The sequence below is a fragment of the Talpa occidentalis genome, unplaced genomic scaffold, assembly GCF_014898055.3.
Source record: "Talpa occidentalis isolate TD23 unplaced genomic scaffold, MPIMG_talOcc4v2.1 talOcc4.8, whole genome shotgun sequence".
Taxonomy (NCBI): Eukaryota; Metazoa; Chordata; class Mammalia; order Eulipotyphla; family Talpidae; genus Talpa; species Talpa occidentalis.
This window is the reverse complement of record NW_023605194.1, coordinates 90743622-90756794: the sequence shown is the minus strand read 5'-3', so window position 1 is coordinate 90756794 and position 13173 is coordinate 90743622. Positions and strand designations below refer to the sequence as shown.

General features: G+C 38.5%; 1 protein-coding gene across 1 annotated transcript in view; it reads left to right on the top strand.

The window, feature by feature from the left end:
• The window catches only part of RRP15 (ribosomal RNA processing 15 homolog), a 35844-nt gene extending 22958 nt beyond the window's left edge, over positions 1-12886 (top strand). The window contains exon 5 of the mRNA XM_037496295.2: positions 7466-12886. Coding sequence (XP_037352192.1) covers positions 7466-7579 — 114 coding nt within the window. The 3' untranslated portion in view covers positions 7580-12886. The remainder of the gene's footprint in view (positions 1-7465) is intronic.
• The last annotated feature ends 287 nt before the right edge of the window (positions 12887-13173 follow it).

The following is a 13173-nucleotide window of genomic DNA, read 5'->3' as shown; positions in this document are numbered from 1 at the left end:
CCCTGTTTGCAGTGCTGCCTTGGCTGCCTATATGTCATTTCATCAGTGAGGCTGAGGCTCGTTTAAATTATCCTGCACAAAGTGAATGTTGTGCCAGGTTTTTGCACCCATCCTGCTTTCTTAAAAACCCAAAGAATATTTTAGTGTTTTCTGCTAGAAATCACCCCTTGAGGTGGAGGCCAGTGAGGCTGTTGCGGGGAGGGGTGTATTATAGATCACACACACCATGGTGATGGCCAGGGCCTTTGGGAGCAGGCAGCTTCCTGGGTTCAAAACACCCCCTCTGCTGTTGACTGCCCATGGGTGACCACTGACTCCAGGCCTTAGGTCACCAGTCTGTTTAAAATCATCACCCTTGGAGGGGTAAACTGAGTGCAGGCAAAGTGCAAGAACAGTGCCTGGTCTGTTTTATTCTAGATCAGGCCCTTACAACCCCACCCTTCCACACCCTTTTTAAAGATTGTATCATCATCCAATACCAATATTCTTAAAGAATGAATCCAGGATCTGAATGTTCCTGATTGTTTCCTTGTGATATCTTTGAGCTTGTTCCTCTATGCCATCTTCCTGTGAGCAGAAAGTTAGGACCAGGGTCACGATTTGGGCCAGTCACTTAGCAGAGCTGTTCCACAGGTGGCCCAGACACTGTACATTTACTATCCCATCACCTAGAGACCCATCAGCTCTTCATTTGATTAAACAAATGTCTCCTCCTTAAAGGTGCAGTTGCCCTCCTGTTGGAAAGTAATTTCTGGAATAAGTACTTGTGAAACACATAGACCTTTTCCATTTATCACTTGCCTGTTAGCATCGATTGGTGATCATTGCCTAGAACAGTTGTGTCGTTGCCATTTACAAGAATGGTGATTTTCTCTTTTATTTTTCTGGAATGAATGAACGTTTCTAAAGATGGGGGTGAATGTCCTTTTCCTTTAGTGACTATTCTGCACAGTGAGGGGTTGGTGTAGCTGTTAACCCCAGTGCTGCCAAGTGTGCCTCCCCCTTTTGTTTTGGGGCTCACATCTGCAGATGTGGTGCTGGGGACCAGGGTAAGCACAGGCTGCCCTGTGACATGACCCCACTTTTCTTTGCATGCTTTCTTGCTACCTGGGACGAGATGTCCCCAGCCAAACCTCACACTGTGACCCAGACCTAGAATCCCCCATTGGAAATCTGGTGAGGACACTCCCATTTATTTTAAATCTTTTGTTGGTTTAAGCAAATAAATTATAGCCTGCATAGTCCGCTAGATACAATGTAGCTCCATCTGTGTTGCTTTTCAGAGTTTTACAGAGCACTTTTACATGTTTTCTCAGACTTCCTGATAAATTTGCAATATTAAACCATCAGTGTCTGTTTTCTAGATGAACTCATAGCTCTGTTAATTTGTCTATAGAATTTCACATATTGTGTAATACATCAGCTACAAGAACAAAGGCATGCTCCCAGAACTGACTAGCAGGGTATGTTCTGAATATTTCAAGCTCCTAATTGAGTCTGAAAATGTATAGAGCACTTGTGTCAAAAGGCTCCTTCAGATGTTAAATTTGCCCTTTTAGGTAGATTAGTCAACTCTCAGCTATTAGCAGTTCTTAAGAGAATTTAACCAACCAGGAGACTGCTTTACAGGAGTGTTTCCTGAAGCTCAGCTCTGGCGCTGGGTCTATGAAGTGGAGTTGGAATAGATGCCACCAGATGGAACCTCTTTGAGCGGGGGCAGAAGTGGCAAGCACATAATAAAACTGAACAAATGGAATTAAACAAAACCATGCAATGGATTTTTAAAAATGCATCAAAACATATTTTCAGGAGTGGCAGGCCTGAATTCTTAGAAAGCTAGATGGAATTAGGAGTTCTTAGAGGGCTCTCCATGTTTAACATTTCTTTGGGCTATAATTAAAGACAGTTTCAGCATCTGGACCTGTAAACTATACAAACAGTTAACAAAAATAAAGAAGCTCTTTCTAGAAAAATAGTCAAAATGAACCTAAAACAGGTTTTTGCGAAATGGAAAAGACAGAAATGGATCAAGACAGCTAGGAATTGTTTGTTAGTAATTGAGAATCAAGTAAAGTTGAATTTGTATTGATACGAGGCCTTTCATGTGATCTCAAATCTATAGGTTGTTCTTTGGAACTCTCATAAATTCCAGATGGAGAATTTTCAATCATTTTTGATAAACATGATATTCTTACTCATATTCTAAAGACTTGGGCCTATATTTCACATTTTTTGGTCCCTGCCTGCATACACCTTTTACATAAAGGTGTGCAGTCTCGTATTCTTCACAGCAGCACTTTCAGATCTGCTTTACCTGGTCACAGGGAGATTGCTGACTCCATTTGCAAATCACTCACTAAAAAATTTGTGATAACAAGGGTATTAAAATGAATTTAGCGAGTGCTAAGAACTGTTTTTAATTTAGGTGAAACTAAATTAAAATGGAAAGGGAATGTTCTTAGGAAAAACAATGAAATCAACTGTTGCTGATTGCTAAATATAGATGTGATTATGCTGTTTATTTTTTTAGGATTTGACTAATTTTTCCCTTTCAAAATTAAAATGAGGATAAATCCTTTAATTATTTGGTGTTAGATTAATGAATAATTCCAATCTGTTTTCAGTTTTCTTTTCAGTAGCTGCCAATGTTGTTTGAAGCTTGAAATGGAAGTTGATTAACATTTTTAAGGGCTGTCTTCATCTTCAAAATTGACACAGACTGCTTCTGTATGATTTTGATTAAATATTTGTATAAATCCAGGCCAGTGAGAGGGTTGGATTATTTTGTTTCCTGTGTCGTGTGGTTTTTGTTTTGCATTTAATCATTTTCACTTTGCTGCTGATGTAGGTACAAAGTCTTATCTTGTAGGTCACTTCAGGTCATTGAATCTGACAGATTTCATAAGTTGTAAATTTTGCTCACTCCAGCCTGTGCTTAGATGTCAACATGGCTTCCACAGATGATCATGAACATGTATGGTGTGGTTACCTGTATATTTATACAGGTTACCTTATATTTATACCAAAGTTAAGAGGTTCAGAAGAGCCTTTAATTTCTTTAAACTTCTGGACGTCTAAAGCTTTCTGATTTGCAGTGTTGGAGTCAGTAGTTAAATGCCATAAATTCACATTCAAATCCAGAATTCTCTTGGTTTTCATTCCTGTTATAAAAATAATGCATCAAATTGCTACTCCTTCCATTTTACAAACAAGACAAAAGCCCTTGGTTCTCATGCATGATGTCAGAACATTTATTGGACTATATTTAGGAATCACCCCAGGCAGGCTTTTCCAATGAATGTCACATTTGCATGTTGCCTTAAGTTTTCTCCTTATATTAATCTCTGAGCGGTCTTCCCTTTGTGTGTCCTGAAAGGAATTAGGAACTTTTTTCTCTTAATAGTAAATCATCTTTGTGAAAAAGATAAGTTGAGATTATGTAAATCGTTGTGTAATAAAATTTGCCCATGTTCTGACTTCTGTATAAAATGATCTTAAAAACATATTGTTTTTTTTTTCATTGTATTTTAATACTCATACTATTGTGTAGATTATAGGTTATAAGTAATATATCGCCTTCTTATTCAGTAAGTTTTGGACTGTGTGGTATTGTGGAAAGAACTTGGGCTTTGGATCAAATGGACTGGGTTTGAATATTGACTCAACCATTTATTAACCCTGATCTTTGGTAAGTTGCTTTCCTCCTTCAAGCCCTGGTTTTCTTATATAAATGAGAATGTTAATGGATATCTGACCAGAGATCTTACTAGAAATAGGCAATATTATGTAGTGTGTCTGTCACATAATAACTTCATTGTATAATTCATGTTTTTAGCCTTTTTTCATTGAGTGAGTTAGAAAGGAGAGCAGAATCATGCTTCATAAAACCCAGAGGGTTTCTTCAGGGAGATATTAGGGTAGGCTTGCAAAATTTAGGATTTATGGAAATGGTTGAAGAATAATTTCGCTCCTTTCTTGCTATCCTAGGCCCCTCCCCACCCCCCCATTTTAAAATTAAATTTTACTTATGCATGTAGTAAAAAGGCCAAAAAGTACTTTATACTTTTTGCCCAGAAGTATAAAGTAAAGCAATTTTTTGCCTCATTCTGCCCACCTTCCATGGCTCCTGCCCCAGGGCAACTGCTTTTTACTCATCTAACTGTTACAGGGCCCAACATATTTCATATTGGGGTTGCCCTGTAGCAAAGCTAGTGCTGTTGGCATGTATAAATCTGTTTTTCCAATTAATATACACATGGTCATATCTTTTGATTAATTTATGGTGTTAATATATGGCTTTCTGTAATGATAAAGATTACATTTTCTTATAAAGTTTGTTTTTTCTCCCATATCCTCAGTGTGGTATATTATTTTGCTAAATCAATAGTCAGCATTTACTATTATGCCTGTACAAGTGTTGCAAACAAATGGTTGTAAGAATTCCTTCATTGTATTTTCTTTCTGTGTGTTTTTCCTGGTGTTAATAATTGCCTTGCTTTTCATATTTGATTTCCTCAGTTTACTTAGCTTTACAAAATAAAATTGCCTCAGGTAACACATATATATAAATGATTATCTTTGAGCCATTTTCTCCCAGTATTCCCCATTCTCTCTCGTCTGGTATTGCTTATTGCTCTTAAGATGCAACACATTGTCTCCTGCAACATAAATTTCTTGTGATCCTGGGCTTTCTCCTGGGCGTGTTCTCCAATTCCTGGACCCTGTGTCTCTCTCTTGGTTGATTTGCTCTCACTCTTTGGTAAAGTGCATCCTGCCATGGGACTCAGTAACGTGCACTGCAGTGACTGCATAAAAAACAATATCTCCACCACCAAATCAGACGTTGACAGAAGCTCTGAATTTATTCTGTTACTGCTCCTTGCCAAAAGTACATGTTGATATAACATCTTTCAGAAGACTGGTCTCAACAGTTTGATTAATGTATCCTTTGATCCATTGTCATTTCTTTTTTCCCCCTGAACTACCTATTTAAAGTTGTGTCTGCATTCTGCCCTTCCCCCCTATTCTCTGCTGGTGCCCTATTCTCCTGTGCTATCCAACAGAAACTGGCCAGTGGCGTGACATCTCGAGGACTCACTCTTCGTGGGGGTCAGTCAGTGCCTGCTCTGGTGGTGGCATTGTTGATAGTGGATTGGCTGTGGGTGTCTAAATGTGAAGCTTACCCCTGAGGTTGTGCAGGAATGGGTGTAAATACAAACGTGCAAGTTGTTGCATTGGCAACCACACTGATAGAGTTGTGGAGCAGGCTCTACAATGCAGGATGCTGTTTGAAGAGCAAGATGCTGGCCTTATTCTTAGAATAATCATAGAGTATCAGTTGTGTGGGGAAGGAGGAAAAAGAGAAAAGGGAAGGATGAAACTAGAAAATGTGCTATGTCATCTATAGTTTTAGGGATCGTTAGTCTGCCCCCCAAACACTTCTCATTTGTTTGATAACTCAGTATTGTGATTGAAAGCAAGCCCTAAACCCGTAGCCATGGTTTCAGTCTTAATCATCAGTGTTCCCCTGATCATCTTCTGGGGTCCCTTGTTATATCAGTCAACAGCCCCCCAGGCACCCCTGGTGATACCTCGTAATGCATATCCTTTCCGGGGTGATCAAGCTTTCTGCTCTTGATTGATAGGAAAGGCACCTTGTAGGGTTAGTCTCCTATAACTGATTGACCAGGGCATTCTGGTCTTGTATAGGAATGCATAACCTTGGGTAACAAAAATGGTGGCTGAACAGACTGTTTAAGATAAGCAGACCCATAGCAAGTCAGGACAGCTCTTTACTAGTCAGTACCTGTGATGACTGTACCAGGGAGCATGCAGTTTTTAGAATTTAATGGAAAACTTTCAATTACTAATTTTGCAAGCGAAGTCTTAGAATTGTTGTTTTTAAGTGGGTCTCTGTTCTTTGGGACCAGCTCTATTCTTCTTTGAGATGAGGAAATTGGCAAAGAAAATCTGGGTTGGATCAGGGGACAAGGCCTTTTATCCAGTTATCCAGGTAACTCAATCTAATAGATGCAGAAAATGTTTTAGGAATGTAGGCTTGATATTGTAGAAATGAGGAATGGAGAGGTGTTAGCGTACTCTCGTGAGGAGAGATATAAATTACTTTCCTGCTTTATTGCTCTCCTATCCGTGCAACATGAGGAGTGGAGCTGTTTTCTTGTTGGTTTTTAACTAGCGCAGATGTTTTTTATTTATGTTGGTTAAACTATAGTACAGAGTGTGCTGTGTAACTTACTGAGTCCGTGCTGAAATCCGTGCAGTCTTTAGGCTCTGTTGAGGCTCAAGACCTGCTGAACTCTGATCCCAGGAAGCAGGAGTAGGCCAGTTGTTTGTAGTAGCATCCTACTTTTAAAATGTAATGACTATTTCAGGTCTGTTTGTTGTTACTGAAGTTTCGGCAGAATTAGATAAGTAGTATCTTGGAATCCAGAAAATGTCTTTAGTGTCCTTTTTCTTAAAATTGTATTTCATATGATTACTAGACCTCCATAAAGATAACACTGTTTCCTAACAAAGTCATGGGGTTTTGCATATTTAGAGAGATTTTTCCAACATTGTATGTCCCTGTGAATGGAATAAACAGAGCACATAGGTGTTAGCTCCACGATGACAGGGACTTTGTTTTATTCATCTCTGTATCTCCAGTGTTGAGAACAATGCTTGACACACGGTTCTCAGTGACTATCTGTGGAATGAAGGGAAGAAATCTCGGCGCTGAGATTTGCATATGTTGTATTATTTAACTAGTACCACAAGGTGGCACTGTTGTACCATGGACCCAGAGGCTGTATATCCTAAGCGCTCTAGTTTTACATAAATCCTACAAACAAACAAGATGAATTAACTACTGCTATGTTTATTGTCTGCTTCAGTTATTTATAGTTTTAGCTTGTGCTTAGTCTTTTGATTGCATGATTGGAACAGGCAGTGAGATTGTAACCTAAATAAAGAACATTTGGTTTAAGCTTTGATCAAATGTTAAATGAGATTGTATCTGCAAAAGCCTAGCCTAGTGCCACATTAGTTTCCTTTTCTCTTCTATAATTTAGGTTAAAGATTCTGTTAAATATCTAGTTTTGTAATAAGTTATCGCTGAACATTAAAGCACATTGTGTGCAATAAAGCACTTTTTCAGATTTTGAAAATTGTTACCAAACCTAAATTGTCCTACATTTTTTCCCCCTACTGCAAAAAAAAAAAAAAAAAAGATAAAATAGATATTTTGCTTCCATGATTCTTTTACGGGGTTAAAATATTTCATTAACATGTAGTTCTTTTAATATATCTGTGCATGTATGATTAGTGTATAGCTTATGATTTGTCTTGGCTTTGGCCTTGGTATAAAACTTAAGTGCTGACAAATTTTTATTTTTGTGGCTTGGACTTTTCTGTTTCCTTCTGATTAAATTGACCTTTGAATATTGGTTTCTGTCATTTTCCCCAGAGTGCAGTGGAAGCAGAAGAGGGTCCAGGATGGACGATCCTCCGGGATGACTTCATGATGGGAGCGTCCATGAAGGACTGGGACAAGGAAAGTGACGAGCCAGACCACAGCTGACCAGGGCCTGCCAGCGACCTGGACATGTGATGACATGTGATGACCTGGACATGTAATTTTTTCATAGAAAAAAATACTTCGTGCTCCAACATGAAGGACACTGTTTGTAAGAAAGCCAAAGACTTCTACTGTTACCAGCTTTCATGTTTCCCTGTTTTCACATAAACTCTGTTAAATTTATATTTTCAAACTTTGTATAGTTGTAAGCATTGTTCCTCAAAACAGTTGTAAAAAGAAACATTTCTGCTGGGCCAATGAGATGGGCATTTTGCCGGGTCGTTAACAGGTTTACATGAGGGTCGTGGACATGGTTTGTTCTGATATCACCTGTGTTTCTTGAATGCAATAGCAATTCATAGTGAACATGAACTCAATCTAGTACGTTTTATCTTGCAGCTACTGACCTATATGTGTGTGGGGTTTTGTGGGGCAAGAGTTGGTTGTTTTGGTGAACTTTTGAGAAAAACTTGTGTAGTAAACTTTTAAATTATAGTGTTTGTGATTTTGGATTTATTTTTAGATATTTTGGCAAACAGGATTTAAGAAACATACCAAATCTCTATTTTATATTACTTCCTTTTCTGTGCTAAATAATACGTATAGATAAAGTCTTAGATTTATTTTAAGTTTAGGTTATTTTAGCATGTGAGATTTACTGAGGTGGAAATGCTCATGTTCAACTTCTGCGATGAGGCATGATCTGTTGGGAAGTATATTTTACAAGTTTTAGTCTCCTTTTTCCCCCTCCCTAAATATCTGAGTCAGCTTAGCTCTCCCGTGTGCACTGATGGGGAAGGGCGGGGGGTGGGGGGGGGCAGCAGGTAGTTTGCAGCAGAATGCCACCTCTGCGGTGAGATTGATGCCCTCACCTCCGGGTTCAAGATTTTTCAGTCAGGTGATTTTTGGTGTCTAGCTGTTAAACAATTAAACAAAAGAGAAGAGGAAGTAATTTAATATCATTCTAAAATGTCTGTGAAACTGGACCTCCTATCTGAAGTTTATAGGAGAATGATTTAACATTTGGGATCTGTTGCCTTCTTCAAGCTCCTTCCCTCTCTACAGCTTGCTGTAGTAAGAATGCTCCCTCCTAGTGCCCACCCGCACATACTTCCATCTGTTAGGTATTGCGAGGTAGCCCTCTCCCCAGCCCTGTGCTAGCAGAGATGTTTATGTCTTCAAATCCATCTGAGTATTACAAGTGTTAAATAACTGAAGTTAAATTAGCCCACAGCCTGGTATTTGTGACCATAAAGGAAGGTGCCCTTCTAAGTTATCAAGTGATCAAACCAGCAGAACTCAAAACGCATGTTTGTATTGACCCCAGCTTTTGAACTTTTGAGTCTTACTGAATTATGGAACTGCCATTCTTTCGGTGTAATATAAATAAACGTGAGCAGGTTCCTCGGTAGTGATACGGGAGCGCCGAATACCCCAGTGTAACTGAATACAGATATTTCTATATAAGCCAACATGTAGATAATTTTGTAAAGAATTATTTGTAGCACTTAAAAACGTTTTTTTCCTCCCCCAAATTAAAGATACTTTATTTTTTGCTATGAATCTATGTCTGGATCATACTAAAACTTTACTAAAATTCCGCTGAATAGAACATTTGAGTGGTAGGAATGGGTGAATCACTTCTCATTTATGAAAAGTTGTTTTAAAATATATTCATTGTATAATCCTTGGTTTAAACATTTTTTAAAAATTGAACAGTTTTCAAAATGAAAGTAAGGAAGAGAATGTTCAAACATATTTTCTCCTTTCAAAAATTATTTTATTCCAAAATAAAACTTGAGTTGCCAGTATAAGAAAAAAAATCTCTATGTTTGATGACTGTGTGTATATATATATATACACACACACACACACACACACACACACACACACACTGCATGAAACAGTTTTTAACCATAAAGCTGTGATTAGTTTGTATTATTTCTACATCCTGATTATAAAAGTTTTAAGCAAAATACCACCACTTATAAATAAGCATCTAAAGATGAGCACATAATTGTAGACTAAATGACTCTCCTCAACTGAACATTTTAAATAATGTAGCTCTGTCACCTTTACCCTAAATATTTTATTGACATTAAATTCACTAATATCAATCAGATGAATAATTTCATCTTCCTATTTTGTCTTTGTGTTCTTTAAGGAGGAGGGAAAAAAGAATTGCATCCCCCATTTGCCTAAATATAAAAATATTGGGGTTTTATTTTTGGTGGCTATTTCAGGTAACAGGCTAATGAAGAGGTTATTTTTATTTGTTTAGAAGGAACTAGGGAAAATAACTACCAGCTTGCTAGTTCCTGGGTATTATATTCCCTTACCTGGCTGTTTAGATGGCTGGGCAGATGCTTAGTGTTGAGCACTAAGTCAAAGTCAAAGATAATACTGTTTAGGGCTGAAAGCAATTTAGGAACATCTTGGTCGTTGAGCTCAGCACTTTACATGTAACTGGAGCATGAATTAATTACCTAGAATTCTGCAGAGATCAAGGTTTATTCTACTCATTGGAAATCACTTCTTGGAATCCCCATGGATGGAATAGTTTGAGACTCACTTTCAGAACATAGGCTGTAAAATGATTCAGTAAGAGTTTCTGGGAGGTTTATCTGGGGATAAAGTCAAGTTCTTAAAAATATTTTGTCTTTTGTAACAAGTGGGTGAGAAGAGAAAGTTTAAATCTGGAAAACAGGGCTTTTCAGTGTGTTTTTAGTGCATAGGAATGTACCTAATATTCAGCGGCCACCCCCATATTAATCCTGATACCTGTACCAGTCTCGAGGACATGGGAGCACAGAGCTTCATTCAAAAGCTCTGTGCCTCCAGTTTCTAGATGCCTCAGTAAGCCCTGAGGTTGAAGTGTGAAGGGACAAGCTGAAGACATAAGCTGTGTTAAAGGACTCATGATATTTAAGAAAAGGACTGTCAAGGAATCTCCAAAGAATATAAGTATTTCTATAAAAGAGATAGTAGAAAATGAAATCAGTAAGTTGGCACTTTTGCAACCTTTGGATAACTTTTCTCTTTGTATGTACTTGTGTTTTGTTATTTCATTATAGGTTTTTGGTAACATTAGGTACGGGGGGCTTGAGCCCTAGTTGGGATGGGATACAAGTTTAGCTTTTTAATGACTACGGTGCCATCACTGTGTGAATTACATGGGCATATTTGTGCCACATGAATTTCACTTTTTCAACCAACATTTGAAAATTCAGTAAATATATTAGTTAACCATTTGCAATTTCTTTTTTTTTTTTTAAAGATTTATTCAGGCATACAAGAACGGGGTACAGGCCAGATGTGCAGGAGGGTGAGAGGATTCACCAGAGACAGAGCGGGGAACAGAACAGGCAGACTGACTGAAATACACTGCTGAGGGAGCAGTGGGCAAGACAGGAGAGGTCTGCTGCGCCATGTGGGTATCTCCCCGGCCGGCCGGATCGAACCCGCACTGCAGAGGCTGTGGACAGCTTCACAGTGCTGCGCTCAACCACCTGCGCCACCAGGGAAGCCCCATTTGCGATTTCTTAAGGAAGCGTGTGTGTGTATGTGTATGTGTGTGTGTGTTTCTCATACTTCAGGAGGGTGGAAAACCAAACTCTGGGTGCCTTCGCTGCTAAGGGTCCTTTTCCTGCTGTGTGCACAGCTGATCCTGCGCTATCAGTGTCCCTTCCTACATGCCACTGGTCCCATTCACCAGAGCTCCACCCTCAGGACCTAGTTACCTCTCAAAGAGTTTACCTCTAAAATACCATCACTTTGCAATTTAGGGCTCCCAAATATGATTGGGGGGGGGGCATACATTCATTCAGTCCACAGCAGCATATAAAATAGCAAATAGTACATTTCTACTGTATGTGTAGAGCACCTTCAGCCACTGTTGTTTCTTAACTTTCCCAACATAATTATATACAAAGTAAACCATGTACCTTGAGTTAATAAAGCACCCATTCCAGAAACTGCTAGAATCATTTGAGTAATGATACTGCTTATAACAAAATTATCACTTTCCTCCTGTAAAGGCCAAAATGTTGAATCTCTTCCTTTTTTAGAGTTTCTGCAGTAAGACCTCATGGTATGATTTGGATAGTGTGGCAATTTGGTATCACAGTGATAATTTGAACTAAATCAGATTATCTGCCAGGACTTTAAAAATATTTGCTAAAGATAACCTTTTAAAAGTTAAAATGAAAGCTAAATTAGTATGTTAGAATAATGAAACTCATCCAAAGCTGTGGACAGATGAATTGGTTGGTGTGCTATCTATAGGTTAACTGTGGGGGGAGAGGGGTGTTTTTCAGTGAGGGAAGAAAATTCAGGTGGCTCTTTCCTACAGCTCATCCGTGGGGATCTCTGTGACAGACAGCCCTGTCCCCTGGTGTGTGAGTGATAGGCCTACTCAGTCAGGCCCTGCAGAAGTTATGAGTACGAAGACTATTTGAGGTGAATTGGCAGTATGAACACATTTTGGAAACAGGAGAGAGAACGACTCCATGCCTACAAAAAGCTCTCTCATTCCTTCCCCAAGAAAACAGGAGTCTGAACTTTGGCCAGCTGGAGAGATGAATCTTACTGACTCCTGCAGCAAAGGTAGGCCTGGTGAACATTTTTGCCGGCTGAGCTTTTCTGAAACTTGATGAAATGTATTAATCGAGAGGACCTCTGAGCAGATTTGGAAGTAGAATGGTGTTTGAGGAGCCGATAAAACATTTAGAATCAGTGACTGGTGTTTCACAAAAGGCTAAGCATTGTTCTGAACCAAATCAGAATGTTAAAGATTGACGATACATTCTAACAATCCTTAAATAATTTTAGTTTCTCCAGAGAGTGCTTACCAGCTTAGAGTATCCCATTCATATTTTTTATCTAGTCTACTAAGCATGATTTCAGAAAGTTAGGATGGGTTTTTTATCTTGATGTGTGATGAACCTTGTGTTCAAAAGACATGCCCCAGAGACCGTCACAGCATGTTTTATTGAGTGTCTAGTCCTGTGTGGTCACCTCACTCTTCTTGATCTCCTTCCTCAATAGCACAAGTATGTATTAATTTCAGATGCTCTTAGATTTTCATCTGAGTAAGTAAGCAAGGATTCTATTAGAAGAATGGCTGTAATTCCTTATAATTTTAGTTTCTAAGTCCCATGATGATGGCACTCCATGATGATGGGCGTGTTTTATTTCTCTACTGGCCATTGTAGCATTTCAAATGTGGCTAGTGATGCAGAGGAAGTGAATTTTTAACTAAATTTTCATTGGTGACCTGCCTAATACGAAGAGAAAAAAATTGCAAAGCATATATTTTGTACAATAAAAATAAATTTGGGGATCATAAGTCTATATTGAGTTTTTCCCATTAAATTTTAGAGATACAATTTCAGCATTCTAAAAATACTGACAGTTTCATTGATGAGGTTATTACTGGTCTCTTTCCTTTTTATTTTGGAAAAGATACTTTGCTTAATGATTACATTATTGCCCGAGGTAACCACTGTTACCTTCATTTTTCAGTGTTCTCATCTGCAGCTTTCAGAATTAACACACCAAACTTTAAATCTTAATACTGTACTCGAAAAGAGGATGTT